At 46.0% G+C, this 23,954-nt stretch overlaps 2 protein-coding genes across 2 annotated transcripts; one reads left to right on the top strand and one right to left on the bottom strand.

Annotated features, from left to right (window-relative positions):
• Nucleotides 1-4,346: 4,346 nt before the first annotated feature.
• MRPS12 (mitochondrial ribosomal protein S12) lies at nt 4,347-7,764 on the bottom strand. Its single transcript, XM_044306705.1, has 3 exons — nt 7,693-7,764; nt 5,686-5,756; nt 4,347-4,951 (listed from the first exon to the last, which is right to left on the bottom strand). Exons 2-3 carry the CDS (start codon nt 5,732-5,734, stop codon nt 4,575-4,577), a joined length of 426 nt encoding a protein of 141 aa, XP_044162640.1. The 5' UTR covers nt 5,735-5,756; nt 7,693-7,764; the 3' UTR covers nt 4,347-4,574.
• Nucleotides 7,765-7,988: 224 nt separating this feature from the next.
• Nucleotides 7,989-23,575, top strand: SARS2 (seryl-tRNA synthetase 2, mitochondrial). Its single transcript, XM_044306296.1, has 16 exons — nt 7,989-8,263; nt 9,394-9,489; nt 10,955-10,984; nt 11,319-11,459; nt 11,883-11,937; nt 13,159-13,222; nt 13,570-13,675; nt 15,811-15,858; nt 17,926-18,034; nt 18,172-18,217; nt 18,402-18,489; nt 18,566-18,678; nt 19,056-19,149; nt 19,565-19,657; nt 21,682-21,747; nt 23,342-23,575. The coding sequence occupies exons 1-16, from the start codon at nt 8,021-8,023 to the stop codon at nt 23,468-23,470; spliced, it is 1,521 nt and encodes a 506-aa protein (XP_044162231.1). The 5' UTR covers nt 7,989-8,020; the 3' UTR covers nt 23,471-23,575.
• Nucleotides 23,576-23,954: the final 379 nt, after the last annotated feature.

Genomic DNA, 23,954 nt, shown 5'->3' with positions numbered 1-23,954 from the left:
CCTGTTATTAAGTTGAACTAACGCTGCCCTCTCCCATGTTCCCCTGTATCCCCACAGCACTTACGAACACGCTTCCATAGCAGGCAGAGCGGACGGCACCAGTAACGTCACTCACTGACGTCGCGCGTCTGCTCCGCCTGCTTCATTCATAAAGTGGGCGGAGCAGGCGCTCGACGTCAGTGAGTGACGTTACTGCTGCTGTCCTCTCTGCCTGCTATTGAAGCTTAAGTAAGGGGGACATGGGAACATGGGAGAGGGCAGCGTTAGTTCAACTTAATAACAGGATAAGGATTCACATTTATAAATACTTTGGTGAGCGGCGGGGCCCGGTGTAAGAGTACAGTGACTGCACCGGGCCCCGCCCCTAGTTACGGACTCCAGCCCCTCCTCTCTCCCGGCTCATACATAGCAGTCTGCGATGCTGCATCTTTGCCGGGCCGCAAAGATATTCATTGCGGGCCGCATGTTTGACACCCATGGTGTACAGGAAACAAGGCAAAGCAACATGTATAAATGACTCGCTGGATCCAAAAGCTAAGGAACCAAGGGAGACCCCTGCAGAAGACCTGGCACTTTCCCTGGCTGCTCAGCCTATGCAAAGATCCTAATGGTGGAGGTTTGCATATCCAGGAACCTTGACTATAAAGCCCTGAGCACCCTACAATAGTGAGGGGACACGACCACCGGCTCCCTACACAAGATACGGAGGGAGTCAGGGTCACCTGGGATCCAGCAAACAGAAAATAACAGATAAAGGTAAGACACTTAGCTTTGAAGCAAACAGGAGGACAGAGTCAGCGTGCACACACACTCCAGGAAGTAGTATAAGCCGCCCAGAAAAGCATTCTGGGGAGGAATTTAAAGGGAAGCAATTAGTCCAACACATGACAGCTGAGAGAGGCTAACGAGAGGAGGAACTGAATACCACAACACAGAAACTCAAGGAGGAGGTTCTGAAAGGCCTCTGTCAGAGCTTCTCAGCTGTCTGGTTGTGACAGGGACTTGGATGGGTGACCCTTCTGCTGGCGGGATGCAGGGGAGCGAGGCTGCCCTGGTCCCCTTGTCTTCTTGTGGGGGAGGAGGCAAAGTGGTGGACCAACGCTGGTGTGCTCCCCCGGGAGAACAGGGAGGCTAGGCGACCACTGTTTCCCACCTGAAAAAGAAGAGGAGCTACCCTGCAGAGCAGAGAGGTCTTGCCTCCTATTGACACTAGAAAAAACTGAAGCTCTCTCTCCAGGCTGGAGGGGGTATAGCTGCCAGGGAAGGAGCTAACAGCTTTTACTAGTGTCAACGCCTCCTAGAGGACTTAGCTATACCCACGGTTCCTGTGTCCCCCAATCAATATGGGCGAGAAATAATGACTAATTTAAGATTAGTGTCACATAATTTTAATCACATTTTGGTTCTATTTAATATTATACATAGAGTGTATGTCACACCAGTATGGCTTAAGAAATACCTCTTATCGTCCACGGTGTGATTCACTTGGGGATGACTATTTACACATGTTTTGGTTTTGTACAAAACTAACAGAATATTGGGAGGCAAGAGCTAAACTTATTACCCAAAAACTGAAAATAGTGATTCCATATACGGTGGAATGTTGGATCCTGGGTGATGTTTCCCAAATTATAAGATTCCTTTTGACTAAAATACTCTTCTTGACAAGACTTTTAATTACGCTAGGGTGGTTTTCACGAAATACTCCCGGTGTGTGTGTATATGTATATGTATATATATATATATATATATATATGGTTAAATTTGGTCAATAAGATTGAGAAATATTAAAGAATCTTATATAAACAAAGAAATATTGAGGAGAAATAGAAGAAGGTATGGGGGATTTGGAAGTCTTAAGTTTTCCTACCTTCATCCCACCGTTATCCGTTTTTCCGTCTTGGTTAATGGAGGGGATAGGAGACGCATCGCAAGGAAGGGGGGGGGGGGAGTTTTAGAGGTAAAATGAGAAATTTAATAATGTTGTAGATTAAGCGGTATAGGAAATAATTATGTTTGTTTCTTGTCAAATACATTTATAAAAATTATATTTATAATTTAAATACATTAAAATGTTATGCCGGATCTCAAGCAGTCCATGCGTCTAAACGGAAGTGTACATTACTACACTAGCCCCTGACTGGCGTAGATTTCAGTCTTTTACACGCCACTTTTCTGGTGTAAAAGATGATAAATGTGGCAAGGGCAATGGAGAAACAACTTTTGCAGAACATTTTTGCATTAAAAATAAAGTCTTGCAACTTTTTTTTCTGCCATATGGCGGAATGATAAGTTGGTGTCCAGCAGCTCATGAACTTTTCACTTATTTCTGTAAGGATGTAGAATAACCTTACATTAATTCTGCGTAGAAGGTAGGTGATCTCCCTCACACTTACTCATTAGAGTCTATATAGAGCTTGTTCTAGAGCAGGGGTACAGAACTTAGGCTACTTTCACACTTGCGTTCAGAGCGGATCCGTCTGGTGTCTGCACAGACGGATCCGCTCCTATAATGCAGACGATGGGGTCCGTTCAGAACGGATCCGTCTGCATTATATTTTAGAAAAAATTCTAAGTGTGAAAGTTGCTCTGACGGATCCGTTTGAAATTGAGCCATATTGTGTCAACTTCAAACTGATCCGTCCCCATTGACTTACATTGTAAGTCTGGACGGATCCGCTTGCCTCCGCACGGCCAGGCGGACATCCGAATGCTGCAAGCAGCGTTCAGGTGTCCACCTGCTGAGCGGAGCGGAGGACAAATGCTCCCAGACTGATGCATTCTGAGCGGATCCGCATCAACTCAGAATGCATTAGGGCAGTACGGATGCGTTCGGGGCCGCTTGTGAGAGCCTTCAAACGGAACTCACAAGCGGAGCCCCGAACGCAAGTGTGAAAGTAGCCTTAGTGAACCATAGTCCAAATCTGAGCCAGGGACACAAGCTGCATGAATTTCCTCAGTTTATCCTTCAGTGTCACAGTGACAAGAGGACCCGAGTGTCGCGAGTATAGATTTTTCTTTTTTAAGGTTAGATCTATGTTCTGAACCAATTTCTGATTGTCCAATTCATTTTAGAGATATGATTCGAGTGAGTTTAAGGGTCTGATCTGATTCTCCCACTAACTAATAATCTGGAGGTAATTACAGGATTTGCAAAACATTAAAGGGGCTGTCTGGCCTCAGAGATAAATCTTGAGGGTCCTAACCATTGCCCGTCATGCCAATGTGACCACACACTGAGGCCTGTTCTTTGTTGCAGTGGTCATGAGCCACTTCCTGGTCCTACTAGCCAAGAACAGAGCAGTGGTGGGACCTCGGACTGGTGAGTGAGGTTTTTTTATGTTAAGAGACAAAGGTGAGGACCCCATGGCTGCAAGACTGGACAACCCCGTTAAGAAGACATCTTTACTGCTGTTCAGCTCACATGTCTATCTGACTAAAGGTAAGCGGGTCCTTAGTAAAGCCAATTATGTACCCCTGCTCTAGTGACCTGCATTTTAGAAAATGTCATCATTAAAGGGGGTTGTCCCACGAAAAATATCCAGCACCTGGATCTGAATACTTTTGTAACTGTATGTAATTAAAAATGTTGCATAGCCACTGAGTTATTCAATAAAAAATCTATCTGTATAGCGCCACCTGCCGTTTTCTTTTTCCTTTGACCTGCTCACTGAGAAGGTCGCACATGCTCAGTTTCATCCTTCAACTGCCTCCTGTGCTGTGATAGGAAGAGCTGAGACACGCCTCCTGAGCTGTGATAGGAAGAGCTGAGACACGCCCCCTGAGCTGCAGCAGAAAAGACACTCCCCTTGAGCTATCAGCTTGATGTAAATCTAGCAGAGCAATGAATGGGGAGATCTCTGGATCCATGTGAGGTACAGGGCTGGTTCTAGCTGTGTTAGAAAGAGGTTGTCATGATGTCTGATTTTAATTTTTTACATTAGTCGTGGGATAACCTCTTTAATAGACTACACAGTGCGGTTGTGATGCAGCCAAGTAGCGCTGTGGCCTTATGGACCGCAACAGGCTGTAATTAAACTAATGAGACTGCACTGTTCAGAGGGTCTGTATTGTTATTGGCCGTGTGGCTGTACCCTTACATCTCAGCTAATCCATTAGGGGTGCATCTGTCAGCAGTTTCCATTGAGAACTAGTTAGTTACTCAACTTTTTAGGTAGATTTAGTAACGCATAGACCTGGTGTCAGTATTGTACATAGGATGAGCCAATAGCATTGAGCGTAGGGAACCTTTGCATCTATCTGTACTTAATTCTGGTTCCCTGCAGCCACCACTAGGGGGAGCTGACTGCAAGCTGTGTATACAGTTCTTACAATATACTCTGGTGTCCAGGTCAGTACATAAAGGCAACAGTTTATTGTTTCATGGCAAATATAAGACACAAAATCGTCATCAACTACAGTGGGCACCAGGAATACGTAATCTTGCACACCTCCTCAAGGTGGCGTAGTAACTCTTTTATCATCCAACTAAGACTAGCCTCTGCAGTCAGTGTACAGTTAGTTGTAGTGGTACATAGTAGCCATGATAACTTCCGCCCTGGTAGCGACCATCACTACTTCTTCACATGGGCACAGTCATATTTTCCACGGACAATTTTTAGCTTGACCCCAGGCAGATCCTGTGTGCGTCCACCCTCCACCAGGACAATGTTGTGTTCCTGCAGGTTGTGTCCCTCTCCTGGTATAAAGCACACCACCTCTTTGCCGTTGCTAAGCCGCACACGGGCACACTTGCGGTTGGCAGAGTTGGGTTTTTTAGGCTTCCGGATCATGGTTTTCAAAACGACACCTTTTAGCTGAGGGTTGCCACCTAAAGGTCCCAGTCTGGGTGGAGGTTTCTTGGGTCGGCCTGCCCGGTGCATCTGGTTCAATGTGGCCATGCTATGGGAGTCCACCAGCGAAGGGACAGCAGGACGGAAAAGTGAAGAACCTAAAGAAAGACAACATAATTAACGTCTCGTCCCAGACATTTGGTGGCATCAACATCTGATAAGTAAAGAGAGGTTCTCCAGCCTTTTCTTGTGAAGCTCCAAAAACACCGTTTGATATCCAATGATAAAAACATCCAGGTACAGGTTACATCAGTCTACGCGTTTCGGGCTGAGAACACTTTTAGCCCTTACTCAAGATAGGTGATCTTCTGACCGCTGTGACTACCACCAATTGGTATAACAAAGTGGCAATGGGGCTAGGAGCCACCTTGTCTTCTGAAAGCTCTGATCAGTTTTCCCAGGCTGCCATATCTCAAGCTTCAGCTACAATGGCTGAAAACTACTGAAACTCTAGAGCAGAAGCAAGCTACTTCCTCCTTCATTGATGACATCATCAGAATATACTTCCCAGCATTCCCTGTTCATGATAAAGTAAACTCTTGCCATTAATACCCATGACAGGGTGTGTCCGACACATTCTTGAGGAACAAATGAAGGGATCAGCTACTGATACAGAGAAATTACCCCTGTGGTAGCAACGATGGCCGATAGGAAGTAGATGTCCGATGGATAATGTGATAGAAACTGTAGACCTGAGAGCACAGACAGCTGACCTGTACATATGGATTCAGGAGGATGTCACGTTTGCCTAACAAGTGCAAAACAAGAGGCCTCCTGCCATCGACACAACCACCTTATATCCATTACCATACTGGCCAACGTGCCAACCTACCCCATCGCCAAGGTAAGGAGACAAGGCTCCGGATTCCTGCAAAGGACATCTTGGCTTCAGACAGACATCACCTGCAAGAGAGATAAGCTCACGTGAATGACCTGCTGCAAACAATCACACACCATGTACATGGGGGCACCAGGGCGTGACGCTCTCCATAGTGGTATTCACATCAAAGAATGCTATGACCCTCTCCTAACTCAAGTAGGTGGTCCCACCGTGAATGGAGAGCAACCTGTGTATGTGCGGCTTTCCCCCATTCACTGGTATGGGACTTACCAAAAAATAGCTAAGGGTTTGGAAGTCCCTGTGCAGTGAATGGCGAGGACGTCACGCACGTATAGCGTGCTCTTTATTTACAACAGGACCCGCACCTTTCTGACATTTAAGGCATATGCTACGAATCTGCCATAAATGTCCAGATAGGACAACCCCTTTAAGTAAATAGGACTGCATTTAGGAGGAGCGTCACTATGGAGTTAATACACTGAGGCCTCATTCCTATGACGGTGAAAAACAGTTAAAATCTATGGAGCTATTCACATGGCCGTTTGTTTTTGTTTTTTCTACCAGCGCGTGAACAGTGCCCCTCGAAAAATAGGACATGTCCTATGTGTGGTTGTTTTCAAGGTCAGATGGGCCCAACTGAAATCAATGGGCCCCATTTTAACAGCTGCCCCCCCCCCCCCCCCCCACTATCGTGTAAATGTCTTACAGCCTAAGGCCTCATGAACACGACCGTAGTTTCAGTCCGCGTCTGATCTGTAATTTGCGGTACGCAAAAATGGACAAGACCGTGTGCATGAGGCCTAAAAGTGATTTCTTACTGATGACCTCTCCTCTGGATAGGTCCTCAGTATCTGATCAGTGAGGGTCTGACACCAAGGACCCCCGTCGAAGGCAGTAGTGCTGCGGTTTTCTCACAGTTTTTCCTAGGCCGAAGAATTCCGTTATGGATATAAGTTATGGTCCGTGGTGGCAGAATCCATAACGGAATTCTGAGATAACCAAAAATTTGTACGCCGAACTTGAAACACAAGTTTGCTTAACACTAGAAGCCATGTTTTTTTTTTTTATATTTTATGCTCGCCAGCCGAGGGATCAAGGTGGAGCACACACCCATGATGAAGGCCTTCCCAGACGGCTGGGCCAAGGATAGGAGGGAGACTCCTTACAGGTCCTCCCTCTGCCAAAGGGGGAGACAAATGAGGGGTTTTGAACATTTCATTGACACAACTTGCGGATCCGATCAACATTGGGTTGGCACTGGCTCTACACGGAGCAACGGATGTCGACTGTGCAGGCGCCGCTACGCGGTGCAGATGAGACAAGGGGGAGTGTCGAGACAGGTGGCCAACTGCTCAAGGAGGCTGATTTTTTTTATGAATTCTATTTGCACGACCACACAGTGCGGTCACGTGGCGCTTGTGACACAGCCATGTTGCGTTTGAGGGCCGCACTGTTTAGTCAGTCTGTATTGTTAATAGCCACGTTCCAGAAGCAAAAAATGCAGATTGGTTGCGGACCAAAAATACGGTTGTGTGCATGAGGTCTAATCATGGCTTTCCGCAGCCGTATGTCTGTACCGCAAAAGATACAACGCGTCCTATTCCGGACACAGAGGGAAAAATATATATATATATATAAACACGATGCAACTGAGACATAAAACGTATTCCGCGGACCACAAAATACATACGGACATGTGAGTGCAAAATGTGATTTATAGCGCAACTTTTTCACTGCACAGTTGCATCGGAAGCTGCATCGGATCCCCAAACATCAGCGGCCAGTATTTATAATGGGGTCCATCAGGCTTCCATCCTCCCTACACCCCCATACTTGCTGTGAAATCCGACACAGGCTCTGAATGCAGGTGTGAACACAGCCTTGTGTGTAGGTTATCACAGACTTTTACTCTACTGCCATAAAAGGTGGCCAATGCGATACATCAGGGTGCTGTGGAACCACAAGTCCCAGCACGACCCGCTGCTGAACCTCACTCACCTTGAGCAGCCCGGCTCATACACACAACAGCATGTGCAGCTACTTCCGGGTCATGCAGCTAGGGGGGGCGTGGACAACACACTGGTTATACGCCAACCCCGCCCCTAGGTCCGATTGGTCAGTTCTACGGGCAGTCTCGTTCCGATGTTATCATTGGGTAATTCCAATGACAGCGGCTCGCGATTGGCCATTTCTAGTTACCTGCGCAGTCTTCCAGCGCTATGATTGGCCGGTCCTGGGGCACAGTGGCGCGCTCCGGCATTCTGATTGGTCAGTTATCCGAAACCTACCTTGTGATTGGATAGGTCAGTTGACGGCTCTGGAAAAGATGGCGGCCCGCATGCTGGTCAGGTTATGCGCCCGTTCTATACGTCGGGGGTTTTCAGGGACGCGAAGTTTGAGCTGTGGGGAGTCGGTGCCCGCGAGCCGGCTGTATGAGTACGTGCGGGAAGGTTATTGTAGTCGGCCTCAGCTGGACATGGAGACCCTGAGCCGGGATATAGAGGCTGCGGAGCGTGAACTGTCGGAGAGGAGACCGGGCAGACCTCGGGAGGGGGAGCTGCGGGCCCTGGTGAGAGAATACTCCCTGCCCTAGCATAGCTCCCCGGTGATGTCAAATATGCTAGGTGTAGTACCACCATGTGGCCGGCAGGTGTCGCTGGTGTGATTGCAAGTTTAGACTCTGCTTCCATTCCTAAGATCTCGCTTGCTGTCAGTGAATGGACACGTTCCTGCTTACAATAAAAGGCTGAAAACTAGTCCTAGCTCAAGTTTGTTTCAGTGTATGGAAGGCCCAGTGCACACTGCCTGCTGGAGATGAGGAATATTATTGAATGCTGTGTTTTTTTTATATCCGTTCATAATTTTGGCATAAAAAAAAAAAAACAAACTGTATCAAAATGTAACGTGTGAACCAGACCTAAAATTTAAGGACAGGCATGAAATTTGCAATGCGGGGAAAAAAAAAACCCCGAAACTGATGCATTGTAACAGATCCTCACTGAGCTGTCTGGTTTCCTATATTGACGACACGTCGATGCCGTTCACTGCCAGACACCATTTGACTATAATAGGATCCGGACAGTTTCTGGCACGAGGGCCCTGACTGCTGTGCGGCCTCGCATTGACCGCAAAGAGAGGTGGTTTTTGGCATGAATCCGCACCGAAACCTGCGCCCAAATTCCTCGGTGTGAACCTAGCCTAAAACATCTGCTTTAGTTTTCCCTGACATTTTTATTTAGAGGCGGTTCCAAAAAAAAAGGCCAGAAAAAGCACATGCGAAATAGAAAAATAACGTGAGCCGTAAAAAAATAGCAAAAAATCAAATAAAATACTTTGACACCACCCTTGCTTGGAGGACTGGGCAGATGTCTGCCAACTCTGTTCCCATGCCCAGACCCTGATGCTGCCAGAGGAATTCAGTCTCCATAGATCTCTACACGGAAAGCTCTGGTGGTCCCGGGTCCATAGTTTGTATATTATATGATAGATCGGGGGTCAGCATCCTCTGGAACTCCAGCTGTTGTGAAACTACAATTCCCAGCATGCTCCATTCATTTCCATGGGAGTTCTTAGAAGAGCAGAGCAAGTATGCATGCTGGGAGTTGTAGTTTCACAACAGCTGAGTGCTGGAGGTTGCCGACCCCAGTGATAGACGCGGAGGAGGTCTTCAGGTGTCCTCAGCTCTGACTCTTGTCACAGGTGAACATCTGGGAGCAGCTGCAGACATTAAGGCAAGAAATTCACAGTTTGGAAGAGGAGAAATCCCAAGTGGCCAGTGAGGTCAAGGAAATGACTGTGAGTATTCGTTCTATGACACGTCTTAGATGACTTGTTTCATTTTTGTATAATGTATCTGTATAGGGGCGAGCCTCCGTTTTCTAAATCGCCTGCTTCATTATCTGATAAAATTCTCACTACCTGTAGTCGCCACTAGGGGGCGCTCGAGGCATGCTTACTGCAGAATGACCTTAGTTCACATCTGCATCCAAGGAATCCTCACACTAGACCAGCCCTGTATGGAGACGTATAGGCAATGCTCCATATGCTAAGAGTCATCTCCCAAGGAAAGAGAACCATCTCACTAGCTCCACCTTGAGTCAAAGTCTGACATAGCAAGGGGAAATGGCCAAGCTATATACTGCCATTATATACTATACTGGAGACGGATATTCGGCTTGGCTACTTTCCCTTGTCTTTGTCCCAAGGCTTCTTAAAAAGTTGGACACAAGGTGGCACTAGCGAGATGGTTCTCTTTCATTGGGTGATATATCTTGCATTTTGCACTAGATGGAAAAAGGAGTTCAGCCTGCAACACTTTTTTATTTTTTATTTTTTTTTCTAGCAACAAATGGACACCATGAATGACTTTAAATTTTTTTTTTTTCTTTTCATTTTTCCCCATAAAGTTAAAAAATACTAGAAAGAGAATGTGTTTATTTTTTATTTATTTTTTTCTTCAAAATGCAGCAAAAGACGGTAATGTTTCCCGAAGGCAATGCAAAAAAAATAGCCGGAAAAAAACTCTGTAGTGCATTTCTGGCCATATAAAAAGAAAAGAAAAAAAATTGGGGGAAATGGCAAGTCCACCACCACCAATGTTTAAAGGCACTGGGACTGTCGTGCACTGCTGGCATCCATTGTGTGATTATCCGCCTTGGTGAAGTGGTTATAAAGGGAAACTATGATGCAGTTGTCAGTAGGTCCTTAAAGGGGTTGTCCAGGACTTTATTATTGATGGCCTATCCTTAAGATGCCAGGGGTCCGACCACCCACACCTCCACCAATAAGCTGTTTCAGAAATGTGTCCGTGCCGGAAGTGCAGAGCTCCGTCCATTGTGTAGTGGACAGATCTGGTTACCATTCACTTCAGAAGGAGCCTGGCTGCAGTAACCGGCTCCGTCCACTACACAATGGGGGAGCTGTGTTGTTCCAGCTCCGATGCTTCTCTGAAACAGCCGCTAGGTGGGGGGGGGGTCTTTAGTCCATCAGGACTAAAATCCTGGAATGACCCTTTTAAAGTGTGGCCCTTATGATGATCGTAGCTGCTCCTTCCACCATGTTAACTGGTCGCAGTGTAAAATGTACGGTCAGAAGGAGCATTCTTGTCGCCGAGACAGCTGTACGATGCAGAATGCAGCTCTGGCGGTGGAGTCCAGGACGTAATCTAGAGGGGGGGGGGGAGGTAGTAGACAGATGAGAGGCTGCTATGAACCTCTTGATTTCTGGCTGCCTTCCTAATTCTGTGTCTCTTTCCCTCCAGCTGAGCCACGACCGGCAGGAGCTGCAGTCTGTAAGTATCTCCACTCCTAGTGAAGTAAACCTAGGGACAAAGGAACACTAACGGGGGCGGAGCTTCCTTCAGGGGAAGGCGGGATTAAAGGGTCTGGTCCTGGGAAGAGGAAGGAGGGCTCCTGCTACAGCCTGCAACCTTACCGCCAGAGTGTTATCTGAGGTTTGGGAGAAGGTGGAGGGGTGAAGGCTGATTTCCTGGGAGGCGTATAGAAGAATTCTGTATGGATTTCTCAGTTTTATATATGAGGCAGAATATTTATAGACTGATATACGTTGGGCGCATGCTGGGAAGGTTTCACCATATTACTACTCCTATCGATTTTGTGATTTAGGTCCCCAGATACCTGACGATCAGAAACCGAGGGAAGGAGATCCGTCAGCAGCTGACTTCTCTCTACCGACAGGAGAATGAATTGGAGGAATCTTTCTACCTCCGAGCACTTAAGTTACCTAACCGGACCCATCCGGGCACTGTGAGTAGCAGAAACAACTTCTGGGAAGTTCCTAAAAAACAAAACAAAAACATAATTTCCCTCAGTAACACTGCTGCTGCCCATGGCTTGTGTCTGGTGTGGCAGTATTCAAGTGACGGGGCAGAGCTGCGATACCAGCGGCAGTCGTAGACAAGAGGGGCGCTGTTTCTGGGTGAAAGAAAAACATAAAACAAAAACTTTTTCTAATCTTAGGAATTGTAGAAGTTTAGAAAAACATGGCTGCATCCCACAGGTTGGGTCTGATTTTGCAGCTCAAATCAAGTCTATTAAAATGAATGGGACAAAGCTGCAATACCACACACAACCTGTAGAGAGGTGGGGCACTGTATGTCTCCTCAGCCGCAGGCTTTAGGTTAATAGCCTTATACGTTGTAGTCTCATGTCACTACCGTTTTTCTACAGCCGATTGGGGATGAAAGCAACGCTCAGGTTCTGGAGGTTGTCGGACAGAAACCTGGTAAGGAATCTAGTATGTGGTGTGGGATTGATTCACACTGGGCCTAAAATTGTCTGGTCGTGAAGTAGTTAAAAAATGCACCAGTAAAATACTGCAGCACTAGTCACACAAGCACTTTTTTGGTAAAATTCAGGTCCATTGGTGGAAAACAACATCCTCAAAAATGATGCACCTGGTGCTTTGGGGATCAAACACGGCAAAAAAGAAAAGACACCACAGCCTCCAACCTTAGGGGTTGTATAGGATTAGAAAACATCGCCCCACCTGTCCCTAGGTAATTTGTGGTATTGCAGCTTTGCCCTCAATAGAAGCCATGACTGTAATACCAGATATAACCCATCAGCAGGTGTGGTGCTGCTTCTGGAAGAAAGCAGCCATGTTTTTCTAATCCTGGATGGTCCCATAAGGCTCCATTCACACGTCCGTATAATGGGTCTGTATCCGTTCCGCAAATTGCGGAACGGATGCGGACCCATTAATTCTCTATGGGGACGGAATGGATGCGGAGAGCACACTATATGCTATCTGCAATTCCAGAGCATGCCCCCCGATCTTCCTGTCCGCTCTGCTTCTCATTTGCATATGAATGAAAAACGCAGATATCTCTGCAGCGATTTATTGTCTTAATCAGCATGATCAGCCCTAACAGGCGGTATGTCTGGTTTATTAGGGTTGGTCCTGCTGACAGAGGCTATATAATCATGGGACATCCCCTTTGAGAAATAGGAAAAGTCCTCCCTCTGGGCACGTTTCTTCTAGTCCTTAGGCACCTTTCACACGAGCGAGTATTCCGCACGGAATCCGGACCCATTCATTTCAATGGGTCTGTGTACATGTGCGTTCGTTTTCAAGCATCACTTGTGCATTGCGTGAAAATCGCAGCATGTTCTATATTCAGCGATTTTTTTCACGCAACGCAGGCCCCATAGAAGTGAATGAAACTGCATGAAAATTGCATCCGCACTTGCTTGGTTTTCACGGATGGTTGCTAAGAGATGTCGTTTGTATACATTCAGTTTTTTATCACGCGCGTGCAAAACGCATTGCACCCGTGCAATAAAAACAACGCGATCGCAGGCAAAACTGAATGACTTTGCCTGCGAAATCGCGCGTTTTTCACTGAACGCATCCGGACACGCTCGTCTGCAAGTGAGCTAAATGTACTAAGTATATATAGGATGAATGTAAGTTATTGTTTTGTGCCGATTATTCTTCTTCCAGAATTTGATTTTAAAGTTCGGGGTCACCTGGATATCGGGGAGGATTTGGATGTCATCAGGCAGAGGTACGGATGTCGGTCACGCAGTGTCCTGCCCCTCCAGCGCTTGTATCTGGCAGTAAAATTGTGTATCAGCCACTTGTATGTCAGAAATACCACATAAAGGGCTTGGACCTGAGGCACTTTCCATTCTGTGCGTCAGGATGAGATGGCGGCTTTATAGCTCAGTCCTGTCAGCCACAGTGTCTGTGACCGCTACGCACACAATTATACGTAACTGCTCACAGATGGGGCTTGTGCCCTCCGGGTACAGCCTTTGTAAGGGACATGCAGTACTGTAAGTATGGAAACCGCTGGGTTTCCAGGCACCTGATGAGGATGTTTCTGACGTATATTCTGTGTTGTCCCTTCAGACGTCTCTCCCACATCTCTGGTAACCGCTGCTATTACCTGCGAGGAGCCGGCTCCATGCTGCAGCACGCACTCGTGAATTTTACAATCACTAAACTTGTGAAAAAGGTAAAAAAATAAAATAAAAAGGGCTCCCTGTAATTACATTTAATTGTGCACTCCCTGTCTTTGTAGCTGCTCCCTGCCCTTAGAGAGGGCTGCAGAAGAGTGGACGTCCCACCCCACCTTATGATGTCCTGAAGGAGGCAACCCTTTTATCCTGCATCTTAAAAGGGTTTTCCATCCCCAAACCCATTATTTATTTTATTTTTTTAGGCCCCAGAAAGTGTTTAACATTCACCTATTTCCTGCGACTCCTGTGCCTGCTCCTTCCACTCCCTCTGCAGCCATTTACAGGTCTTGGCAATTATGTGTCCCCAAGTAGCACTTTACTGAAGAGTTAAAGGGAACCTGTCACCAGGATTTTGTGTATAGAGCTGAGGACATAGGTTGCTAGATGGCCTCTAGCACATCCGCAATACCCAGTCCCCATAGCTCTGTGTGCTTTTATTGTGTAAAAAAAACAATTTGATACACATGCAAATTAACCTGAGAGGAGTCCTGTCCCTGACTCGTCTCACATGCAGGACTCGTCTCAGGTTAATTTGCATATGTATCAAATCAGTATTTTTACACAATAAAAGCACACAGAGCTATGGGGACTGGGCATTGCGGATGTGCTAGTGGACATCTAGGAACCCATGTCCTCAGCTCTATACACAAAATCCCGGTGACAGGTTCCCTTAAAAGTTCTCCTTGGGGACGCATAACTGTCATTGAATGGCTGCAGAGGTTTGTGACACCGTCCAGAAGTCACACGCTGGGGACAGGAGCCTTTGGCTGGAACGGAGCAGCAGTGAATAGAGGAGTGAATTTTTCACTTTCCGGTGTTCCAGTTATAATTGTTTTTCTGGGCAGAAGAACCGTATAATTCCCGTTCTGCTTGTACATAGGGATCCGTGTGAATCTTGTGTGCACTGCAGCATCTTAAAGGGGTTTTGCTTTTTATTCCCTTAATGACATGCTCATTTTGAGTTGTGGTATTCCAGGATTTTATTATTATTGCCTATCCACAGGATCGGCCATCAGATCAGTGAAGTTCTGACACCCCCACCGATCAGCTATTGCAGAGTAGTGCTGAAACTACACAGCTCCGTCCATTATACTTCACTGACGGCCGCTTTGCGGTTACCGGCTCCGTCCTCTATGCAGTGGATGGAGCTATGTAGTTCCCCCAGCGGGGCTACTCTGCGGCAGCTGATCACTTGGGGAGCGGGGTGTTGGACTCTTGCAGATATTATAGTGATGCCTTGTCCCAAGGATAGGTCATCAATATTAAAATCCTGACCAACCCCCTTTAAGGACCTTCTTCTTTTTTTTTTTTTTTTTTTTCATGGCTTTATTCCAAGAGCCATAACTTTGTTTCCTTCAGTGTAGCTGTGCGAGGACCTATTTTTTTGCAGGATGAGTTCTAGTTATCATTGGTACCGTTTTAGGATGCATATAAATTATTGATTTACATTTTTTTTTTATTTTTTTTGGAGGGACGGGGGTGCAAAACAAATCGGCAGTTCTGTCAGTGTCAGAAGCAGTGATGATGAGTTCGCAGTGTTCGCCAGCGAACACATGCGGGCTGCCATCTTGACTCACAAGTCCGGCGATGCACAGGTAGGTCCTTACCTGTGCCTGTGCCGCGAGCCGGTCTGAAACAAATGTGGTCACCAGAAGCAGGCAGTTACGATAACAGCGGCCGGGGGCCTTCATCGGGCTGTTCTCTGAACTGCCTGCTTCCGGTGACCGCATTTGTTTCAGACCGGCTCCCAGCACAGGTAAGGACTTACCTGTGCATCACCGGACTTGTGAGTCAAGATGGCAGCCCGCATGTGTTCGTTGGCGAATACTGCGAACTGGCCATCACTGGTCAGAAGTCTATGGCCAGCATAACTGATCGTCCTGTTTCCATTATGTTGGCCATAGACTTCTATTGCGACAGAAAGCATAATGAAATGCCTCTAAAGGCTTTCCGTTAGGCATTCCATCATGGAATTGCATTATGGTTCGAGGTAACTGGATCCATAACGCAATTCAGCATATTCTCGAATTTTAAAACTTGACGTTCGTTCATTCTTAGTGCTGACGCTGTTTCTGGAAGAATCTAGGACAGCCCCTTTAAATAGTTTTCATGCTTTCTCTCTCTGCTGCAGGGATTTATTCCACTGTCTGTTCCGGACATGCTGAGAGGAGCGGTATTTGTGAGTCTACTATTCATTTTGCTTTTTTTTTTAGGATATGGGGGTGAGGGGGGATGAGCAGGGGCAGGTATGGAGGTCTGGGACAGTATTGCTGGACCCAAGTCATTTCAGGTTCCAAGAATACATGGAGAGTCAAAAGTGGCAGGACACCCTTTTTTATTTCAGAAAATGAAATGGATGAATTCCCCAGCAAGTAATGGGTGGGGGGGTCTATCTTTTAAGCCAGGGATTACCACTCACAGCATGCCCATATAGCTGTAGTCTGTCCAGGCATTATTGGAGTTGTAGTTTTGTAGTTATGGAACAGCTGGAGGGCCGCCGGTTGGGCATTCCATCTTTAAAGCCGCCATATTGGATCAAGGGCAAATTTTTCCAATGGGAAAGGGGATAGTCCACGTAGCATATCAAAGAAGACCAGAGTTTTCTCAGAAATCTATTGCTGCAATCAGATTTGCAATATCTCAACACAGAAAGCTGCAACAACCACCGGGTAGAGGCCTCCACATAACTTTGGCACTTCCAGCACCAGTCTAAATGTAAGCCTGCTTCCGAGCTGTCTTACATTTAGACCGTTTTCTACGCATAAAACATGCATAGAAAATGATGAATGAGACTGGCCTGCTGGCCCATCCCTTTCACCGCCGACGTCACGCCCACTTATTTAGACTTGGTTTGTGTCATTTGCAATCTGCTCCAGAAATACGCCTAATGTAGGCGTATTTCTGGTTAGTAAATGACCCCCTCTGTGTTTATAACTTTTGAACCACAAAATATTGTAAATCTGATTGCAGCAATCTATTTCTAAGAAAATTCTGGCCTCCTTTGATATGCTGCATGACCCCCCCCCCCCCCTTTCTTTTGCCCATGATCCAATATGGCGGCTTTCAAGATAGCGGCATGTACCGGACGTAGCCTAAAAGATAGACCCCCTCATCGATTACTTGCTGGGGTATTCAGATATTTCATTTTCCCTTTCATTTCTAAAATGAGGTTTCCTCAGACTTTTGACTCTCTGTAGTTCTTTTCTATTTGGAACAATCATGACCAGGCCCCAGAAACGGGTCATGTGACACCAAGGAGAGGAGATTTTTATATCTTCACATTAAGGGCTCAGGCACACAACTATTGGGAGTTTTGTGGTCCGCAAATTGTGGATCTGCAAAACACTGATACTGGCTGTGTGTCCCCCACATTTTGAGGAACGGAAGGGCCGGCCCTAATAGAACAGTCCAATCCTTGTCTGTAACGCGGACAATAATAGGATATGTTCTATTTCTTTTCCCAGGCGGACATACGGACACGGAATGCACACAGACATTTCTGTTTTTTGCGGCACCATTGAAAATGGTTCCGCATACAGGCCACAAATTTTTTGTGTGTGCATGAGCCCTAACCAGGATGAGTTCAATTTAGATCCGAGAATCCCTGGCACAAAAAACGACACAGCTCCATCCATGGAGTGGTGGACGAAGCTGGTTACTGCAGCGCTGCAGTAACCAGCTTCATCCTTTACACTATGGGCGGAGATACCCCCGAACAGCTGATTGTTGGGGGTGCAGAATGTGAGACCCCCCACCGCTCTGATATTGATGTCCTATCTTAAAGAGTAACCTGTCACCGGGATTTTGTGTATAGAGCTGAGGACATGGGTTGCTAGATGGCTGCTGGCACATCCGCAATATCCAGTCCTCATAGCTCTGTGTGCTTTTATTGTGTAAAAAAAAAAAAAAAAATGAGAGTAGTCCTGTCCCTGAGATGAGTCACATACAGGACTCATCTCAGGTTAATTTGCATATGTATCAAATCGTTTTTTTGACACAATAAAAGCACACAGAGCTATGGGGACTGGGTATTGCGGATGTGCTAGGCGGCCATCTAGCAGCCCATGTCCTCAGCTCTATACACCAAATCCCGGTGACAGGTTGCCTTTAATCATGGGTCATCAGTATAAAAATCTTTTAACCCTAATGCTACTGTCTGCACAATTTCCCTCCAATCTTCAGTTACTGATAATTTTGCATTGCTTGTCTGCACCTACCTGACATCTGCACTCACCCCATGTCCCAGGAAGGTTGTGGTATGCAGCCGACCGCCCACAGCTCACAGGTCTACAGCCTGGATCCATCTGTGCACCCTGACCTGCATCTAGCGGGGACCTCAGAGGTCGGTATCGCAGGTAAGCCAACACAAGTCCACGGCAGAATTGTCTGCACAGTCCTAAACCCATCATGTGGCATTTTTTTTATTAGATTGTGAGTGATTCAGTTTTGCATTTGATCAGTGCTCACTCCTTGTTCCTGTCCCTTATTTTAGGGTATTTTATGGATCATGCAGTACAGTTGTCAGATCTCCCCATTAGGTGAGTTTTTTTTAATTTTTTTTCTTCTGGGATCTTAAGCGCCTCCTAATGGTCATAACTGGCTATGACACCTCCAGATATCTTCAAGTCTAATTAGAAGATTTGCATTCTAAGGTTAAACCGCACTGGGTAGACACTGCAATATGTCCGCCTCCTCTCTATAATCCAATATTTTTGTTGGCAGGACTGTTTGCTGCAGCACATGTTACCGAGCAGAGACTGATACCGGACGGGAAACTTGGGGTCTCTACCGAGTTCACCATTTTACCAAGGTCCGTGTCTTTCACAGGGTGACTTGGGCCTCAGTCTTATCTCCCTGCGGTCACCATATTCCCGTTTCTTTTGCAGGTGGAGATGTTCGGCGTCACCGCTAATGAGACTGGTAACGAGAGTGAGGAGTTGCTGGAGGAGTTTCTGAACCTACAGAAAGAGATTTTCTCAGATCTGGGTTTACACTTTCAGTAAGTTAGAACATGGATCCTTCCAGATCCTGGGGATTTCGGGAGGGGTGGCTCTAGGCTCTGTTGGCTTACGGAAGCCATAGCGGAGTGCTTGATCCATATGACTGATCCAAACAGCGTCCATTGGACCCAATTGACTTATAAAGGGGGTCTTTGGGGTTCCATTGAGGTTTCCACCATTTTGACTGCTGCATGCTTGAATCACAAAATTGCAGCTATAATGACCCTGATGGCAACTGCAGTTGTGACTGTGGCCTGAGCTGTCGTCACGTGTAAACTTCATCCGCATTACCCTTTTGGGCTTGCATATGTTACTGAATCTTTGCACACTCCCGTGTAGGATAACCTTTTAACCTGATGATGTTTCCGTCTTCCAGGGTTTTGGAAATGCCAAGTGAAGAACTTGGGCTCCCCGCTTACAGGAAATGTGACATAGAGGCCTGGATGCCAGGACGAGGGAAGTACGGAGAGGTAAATATTCCAAATAATGATATAGAGAGCAGGTGTGTGTAGTACCAGAACTTTGCCAGGAGAGGGTGCTGTATGATGTAATTACTTGTGTCCATGTATTCTACACCAGTGTTTCCCAACCAGTGTGCCTCCAGCTGTTGCAAAACTACAACTCCCAGCATGCCTGGACAGCCTTTGGCTGTGCGGGCATTCTGGGGGTTGTAGTTTTGCGACAGCTGGAGGCACACTGGTTGGGAAACACTGTTCTACACAATCTCAATTATTTCCATTCGGCTATATTCCCTTGTCAAATCCCAAAGCTTGTTGGAAAGTCGGATTTTTACTCATAGGGAGCCAAGAAGTGGCAGTAGCTCATCCTTGGGAGATACCTCTTTGCACATTTAATGCTCATTCATTTTCATTTTCTTTCCCCAAGATTTCCAGTGCCTCAAACTGCACTGATTTCCAGAGTCGGAGGTTGAACATCATGTATGAGAGACCTAATGGAGAGCTGCGTCATGCCCACACCGTGAGTTTTATTAAACCTAATGCAAAAAAGGGTCAGTGCCCCAAAGACGCAGTCGGTTGTCTGCCTCTGCTGTGTCTGACATGTTTTGGAATTGAGCCTTAAAGGAAATGTCACCAACATTTTTTTTCTGCCAGTTAAAACCAGATAGTAGCACATCTTTTTTTTTTTCCTGATATGTTTTTATTTTGTGATTGCAGATTTCTTTTTTCTATTTCCTGAACATGATTTTGGGGGGTGGCCATCTTGCCTGAGCTGTTATTAACAGCATTTAGAAAGCGTTAAGAAAATTGCTTTGCGGCATCCCGATGGGCCATAGACACAATAGTCAGGAGGGGACCCCATTGACCTCTCGGAGAGTTTTCTAGGCATGCTCTGTGACCTGTGCGGAGGTCATTGTACAAGGAAATGGGAATGGTGGATCCTGTCCTATCTGTAACGATATCACCTCTGTGTATAGATAAGCAGATAACTGCAGTAAAGTGATCTGTGCAGACCACAAAGAATAATGGGCACCATGCCTATTAGTATTAGTGGCCAGTGTGGAAAACTGCAGGATTTTATGGTTTTTGTTTTAAATATAGATGTTGACGTGGAAAATTAAAAAGATCATTAAAATATGGTAACCAAAAAAGAATAATTTTAACAATAAGTAATTTTCTGATTACACATTTCCTTTAAAATAGTTTTCCAGCCTATAAAATCAGTTGAAAATGGTATAAACCACTGTTGTCATCGCAGAAACTGCCGCTCTTACAGACACTTTTCAAAACTGCATAAGTGTGAAATCTTTCTAAAATGCGTAAAATAAATTTGGCGCGCAGCCTGTATGACATATATATAAATAATTCTTTTCTTTTTTGTCAGAATTTAGGCATATTTTGCTGTGTAAACTGCCCCTTCTGTGTCTGTCGTGAAGTTTTTGCCTTCATTTTTCTTGCTTCCTCTAAACTGTTCTGTACTGGAGTGGAACCATATAAACTATTTTAATCGGGATGTTTATGATGCTGGTGTGGTGGGCACAGACATCAGAAGACCCCTTTGCAAGGACAGTATATGGGTCACAGTAGCTCATCATAGAGCCCTTCCCCCCTTTACACGTCTCTAACAATTCTCCAGTAATTGAGTTATGGTCAGTTCTTTGCTCCAGTAATCATGGAAACAGAGATCCTGGACGTCCCCTTTGGCGGTGGTGCCCACCACTCCATTACTTCTATGGGACTGCTAAGTACTGCTGTCTGCACCGGTCTGATAGAAGTGAATGTAGCGGAGGTCACTCATGAGCACCACTGCTCCATTCTCATAGCGGACCCAGGATCTTTGTGATTGCTGGGGGTCCCATTGGTCAGATGCCAGCAATCGAACACGTCCTCTTTAAGGTGGCAGTAGGCCCTCTACCCACTGGGCCATATAGGTTATATCCACCCCTGCAATTTTGATCATCATTTGTCATCTTTTCTTCTTGTTAGCCCAAAATATTATAATGTTTAGCCGGTCCAGCAGTGTTGATTTTGGACCCCCCAAGTTTCCCTCTTTTTAACCCATGCCCCCCGTCCTTTGATCCTTAAATGTCCCTCTTTTTGACCTGAGGAATTTAATGTATAAATGTTCATTGATAAAGTTACTAAATTCCTCCTCACTGAGCTCTGTCTGGTTTCTACCTCTATATTAGAGCAGAACTTCACTATTGAAGTGCAATTTAGACTTTAAAATATCTATAATCCTATGATTTATTGCTAATATTTAAATGGATATTGAAGTGCAAGAAATAAATTGTCCCCGGGGCTCCACGCGCTGTAAAAACATAAAGGGATGTACACTCGCCGATCCCCGGCCAATGCAGTTCTGACCAAGTCACTAATTCAGTTTTGGGCGGAGTTAGAGGCGTGGCCTAGTATGGAAATTGCCACAATACTTGTCGGCATATATTGTCCCTCTATGCAATTTTTCAAAAGTTGGGAGATATGCTATTTGGTAGCAGGCTTGTAGTGCGTCTCTACATGAGCTTTGTGTCTTTATACCTGCAGATTAATGGCACTGCCTGTGCTGTCCCCCGGCTCATCATTGCCATCCTAGAGTCTAATCAGTTAAAGGTGAGTTCTGAATGTTTTGTACAAGGGCTCTATATGTTCTACATCTACATGGACTCCTTTATCTTCCCTACTGCTGCCACCAATGGCTCCTTGTGTTCTGCCTGTCTTTCCTTCATTACGTATTGAAATCCAGCTGCTACTCCTTTACACTGTGCCTATAAGATGCCTATGGGAGGTTAGGACAGGAGGTGAACAGCATCCTAAGCTTGTGGGGTGGTGCTCCCTTCCAGCCCGGAAAGGGCAACTCGCAAAAATGAGGTTTTAATATATGCAAATGAGCCTCTAGGAGCAACAGGGGCGTTACCATTACACCTACAGGCTCAGCTGTCTCTGCAACTGCCGCTCCCTCTCCACTTTGATTGACAAGGCCAGGTCAGTCAATGTCATAGGTACAAACCTGCTGACAGATGCCCTTTAAAGGGAGTCTGTCACCAGTTTTCTGCTGCTAGGTTCTAACAGCTGCAGCGCATGCCACTCACTCCTGATATTCATAAGCTTACGGCTCTCTCTGCCCTGCTTTTTCTCCCATATGAATCAACAGCAGGTGGACGGGGAGAGCCGTGAGCTCATGAACATCAGCACTGGTTCGGCATGCGCTGGAGCGCAAGATTTTACCAAAGCGGCTGGGTCAATTGAACAAAGTGACCCAGCATTTTGCTAAGGGGGATCTGTCGCTAGTGTAGGTTGCCCTTAGATAGGACACCATGAAACTGGTAACAGATTACCTTTGAAAAAAAATAATTATATATATTGAGTATTGCTGACCCACAGAGTAAAGGTAATATGTCATTTGTACTTCACAGGGTTCACAAAATGAGGAATTCCAGTTTTTGGTTATTTTTTCCATTCCCTCGAAGAAAGAGTTATGGTCCATTCACACGTCCGTAGCTCTGGTTCTTCATCCGTACCGCAATTTTGTGGAATAGGTGCGAACCCTTTCATTTCAATGGAGCCGCAAAAGATGCGGTGTGCTGTCCGCATCCGTAATTCTGTTCTGCAGCCCCGCAAAAAAAGACAGAGCTTGTCCTATTCTTGTCCGCAATGGCGGAGAAGAATAGGGATGTCTATCATAGGCCCGCCAATCTGCGGACCACAAAACGCTTAGACGTGTGAATGGACCCTTAACATTTTTGTTAGATACATTTTTTGTAATCTAAAATGGTTCCGTTGAAAAATGCAACTCCGTTCGCAGAACATGTTAATATCAGACTGGTTGGGGTCTGACACTCGGCACCCCCCACTGATCAGCTGTTTTGGCCCAGGACCCAAAACCATACAGTGGACACAAGGCCACTATACAGTGGTTGAAAACTTGTGCTTCTGGCGCAGCCAATCATTGGTAGTGTGGGGTTTCTGACCACACCGATCTGATATTTATGACCGTTCCTGAGGATAGGCTATCTATGTACTGCAATACCCCTTTAGGCCAGACATTGATGTAAGATCACTGTCAACACATTATATGTGGTCCACGGTATAGGGAAGCACAGTCTGTGGCATATACCGTGAAGACAGGGGCCAGTACAGCACCCTTGGTATCTATCAGGTAAATTACCCAACGTACAAGCTGTGATTTGATGTGATTCTTCTTTAGGATGGCCGAGTACGTGTTCCTGAGGTCTTACAACCCTTCATGGGCGCTGACATCATAGAGAAACCACTGTACACTCCACAGAAATACATTGGACCAAACCAAAGAAAGAAACCAAACAAGACCATGTGACCGGACAGAGGAGGAGATGGAGCAGGACCTATAATGAACTCTAGAGGACCTTCTTTAGTGAATATTATATTATGCTGTAAATAAATTATGTGTCGAAGTCTTCGTCAGTGGCGTACCTACCATTGAGGCAAGTGCATCGGTGCTGGAGTCTATACCCGGAAGTGCACTCAGCATTACATTGCTGCCTTTCCTCTAGATTCTGGCCACCTGATAAGTATAACTGTTCTGGTCTGGCCTCCAGCTCCTCACACCATGCAGCCCACTTTTCTGAAAACAGTGAGAAGCAAAACTTTGTTTTTTGGTACAAGTGAAGGTTTACATAAAAATGTGGCTTTTTAGCACCAGAAAACTGGCATAGGGGATGGTTAAGTTTTCCCCATGGAGTACATAGCCACATATAAGACATTGATCTATTGCTGCTAGGCAAAATCTTTAAAAAATGAACATGAGGTTTAACTGCCTCTCCTGGATGAGGGGTTGCTCT

This window comes from Bufo gargarizans, chromosome 9 (assembly GCF_014858855.1).
Source record: "Bufo gargarizans isolate SCDJY-AF-19 chromosome 9, ASM1485885v1, whole genome shotgun sequence".
Classification (NCBI taxonomy): Eukaryota; Metazoa; Chordata; class Amphibia; order Anura; family Bufonidae; genus Bufo; species Bufo gargarizans.
Note: the sequence above shows the minus strand (reverse complement) of the source record. Positions and strands in the feature narration are given on the sequence as shown.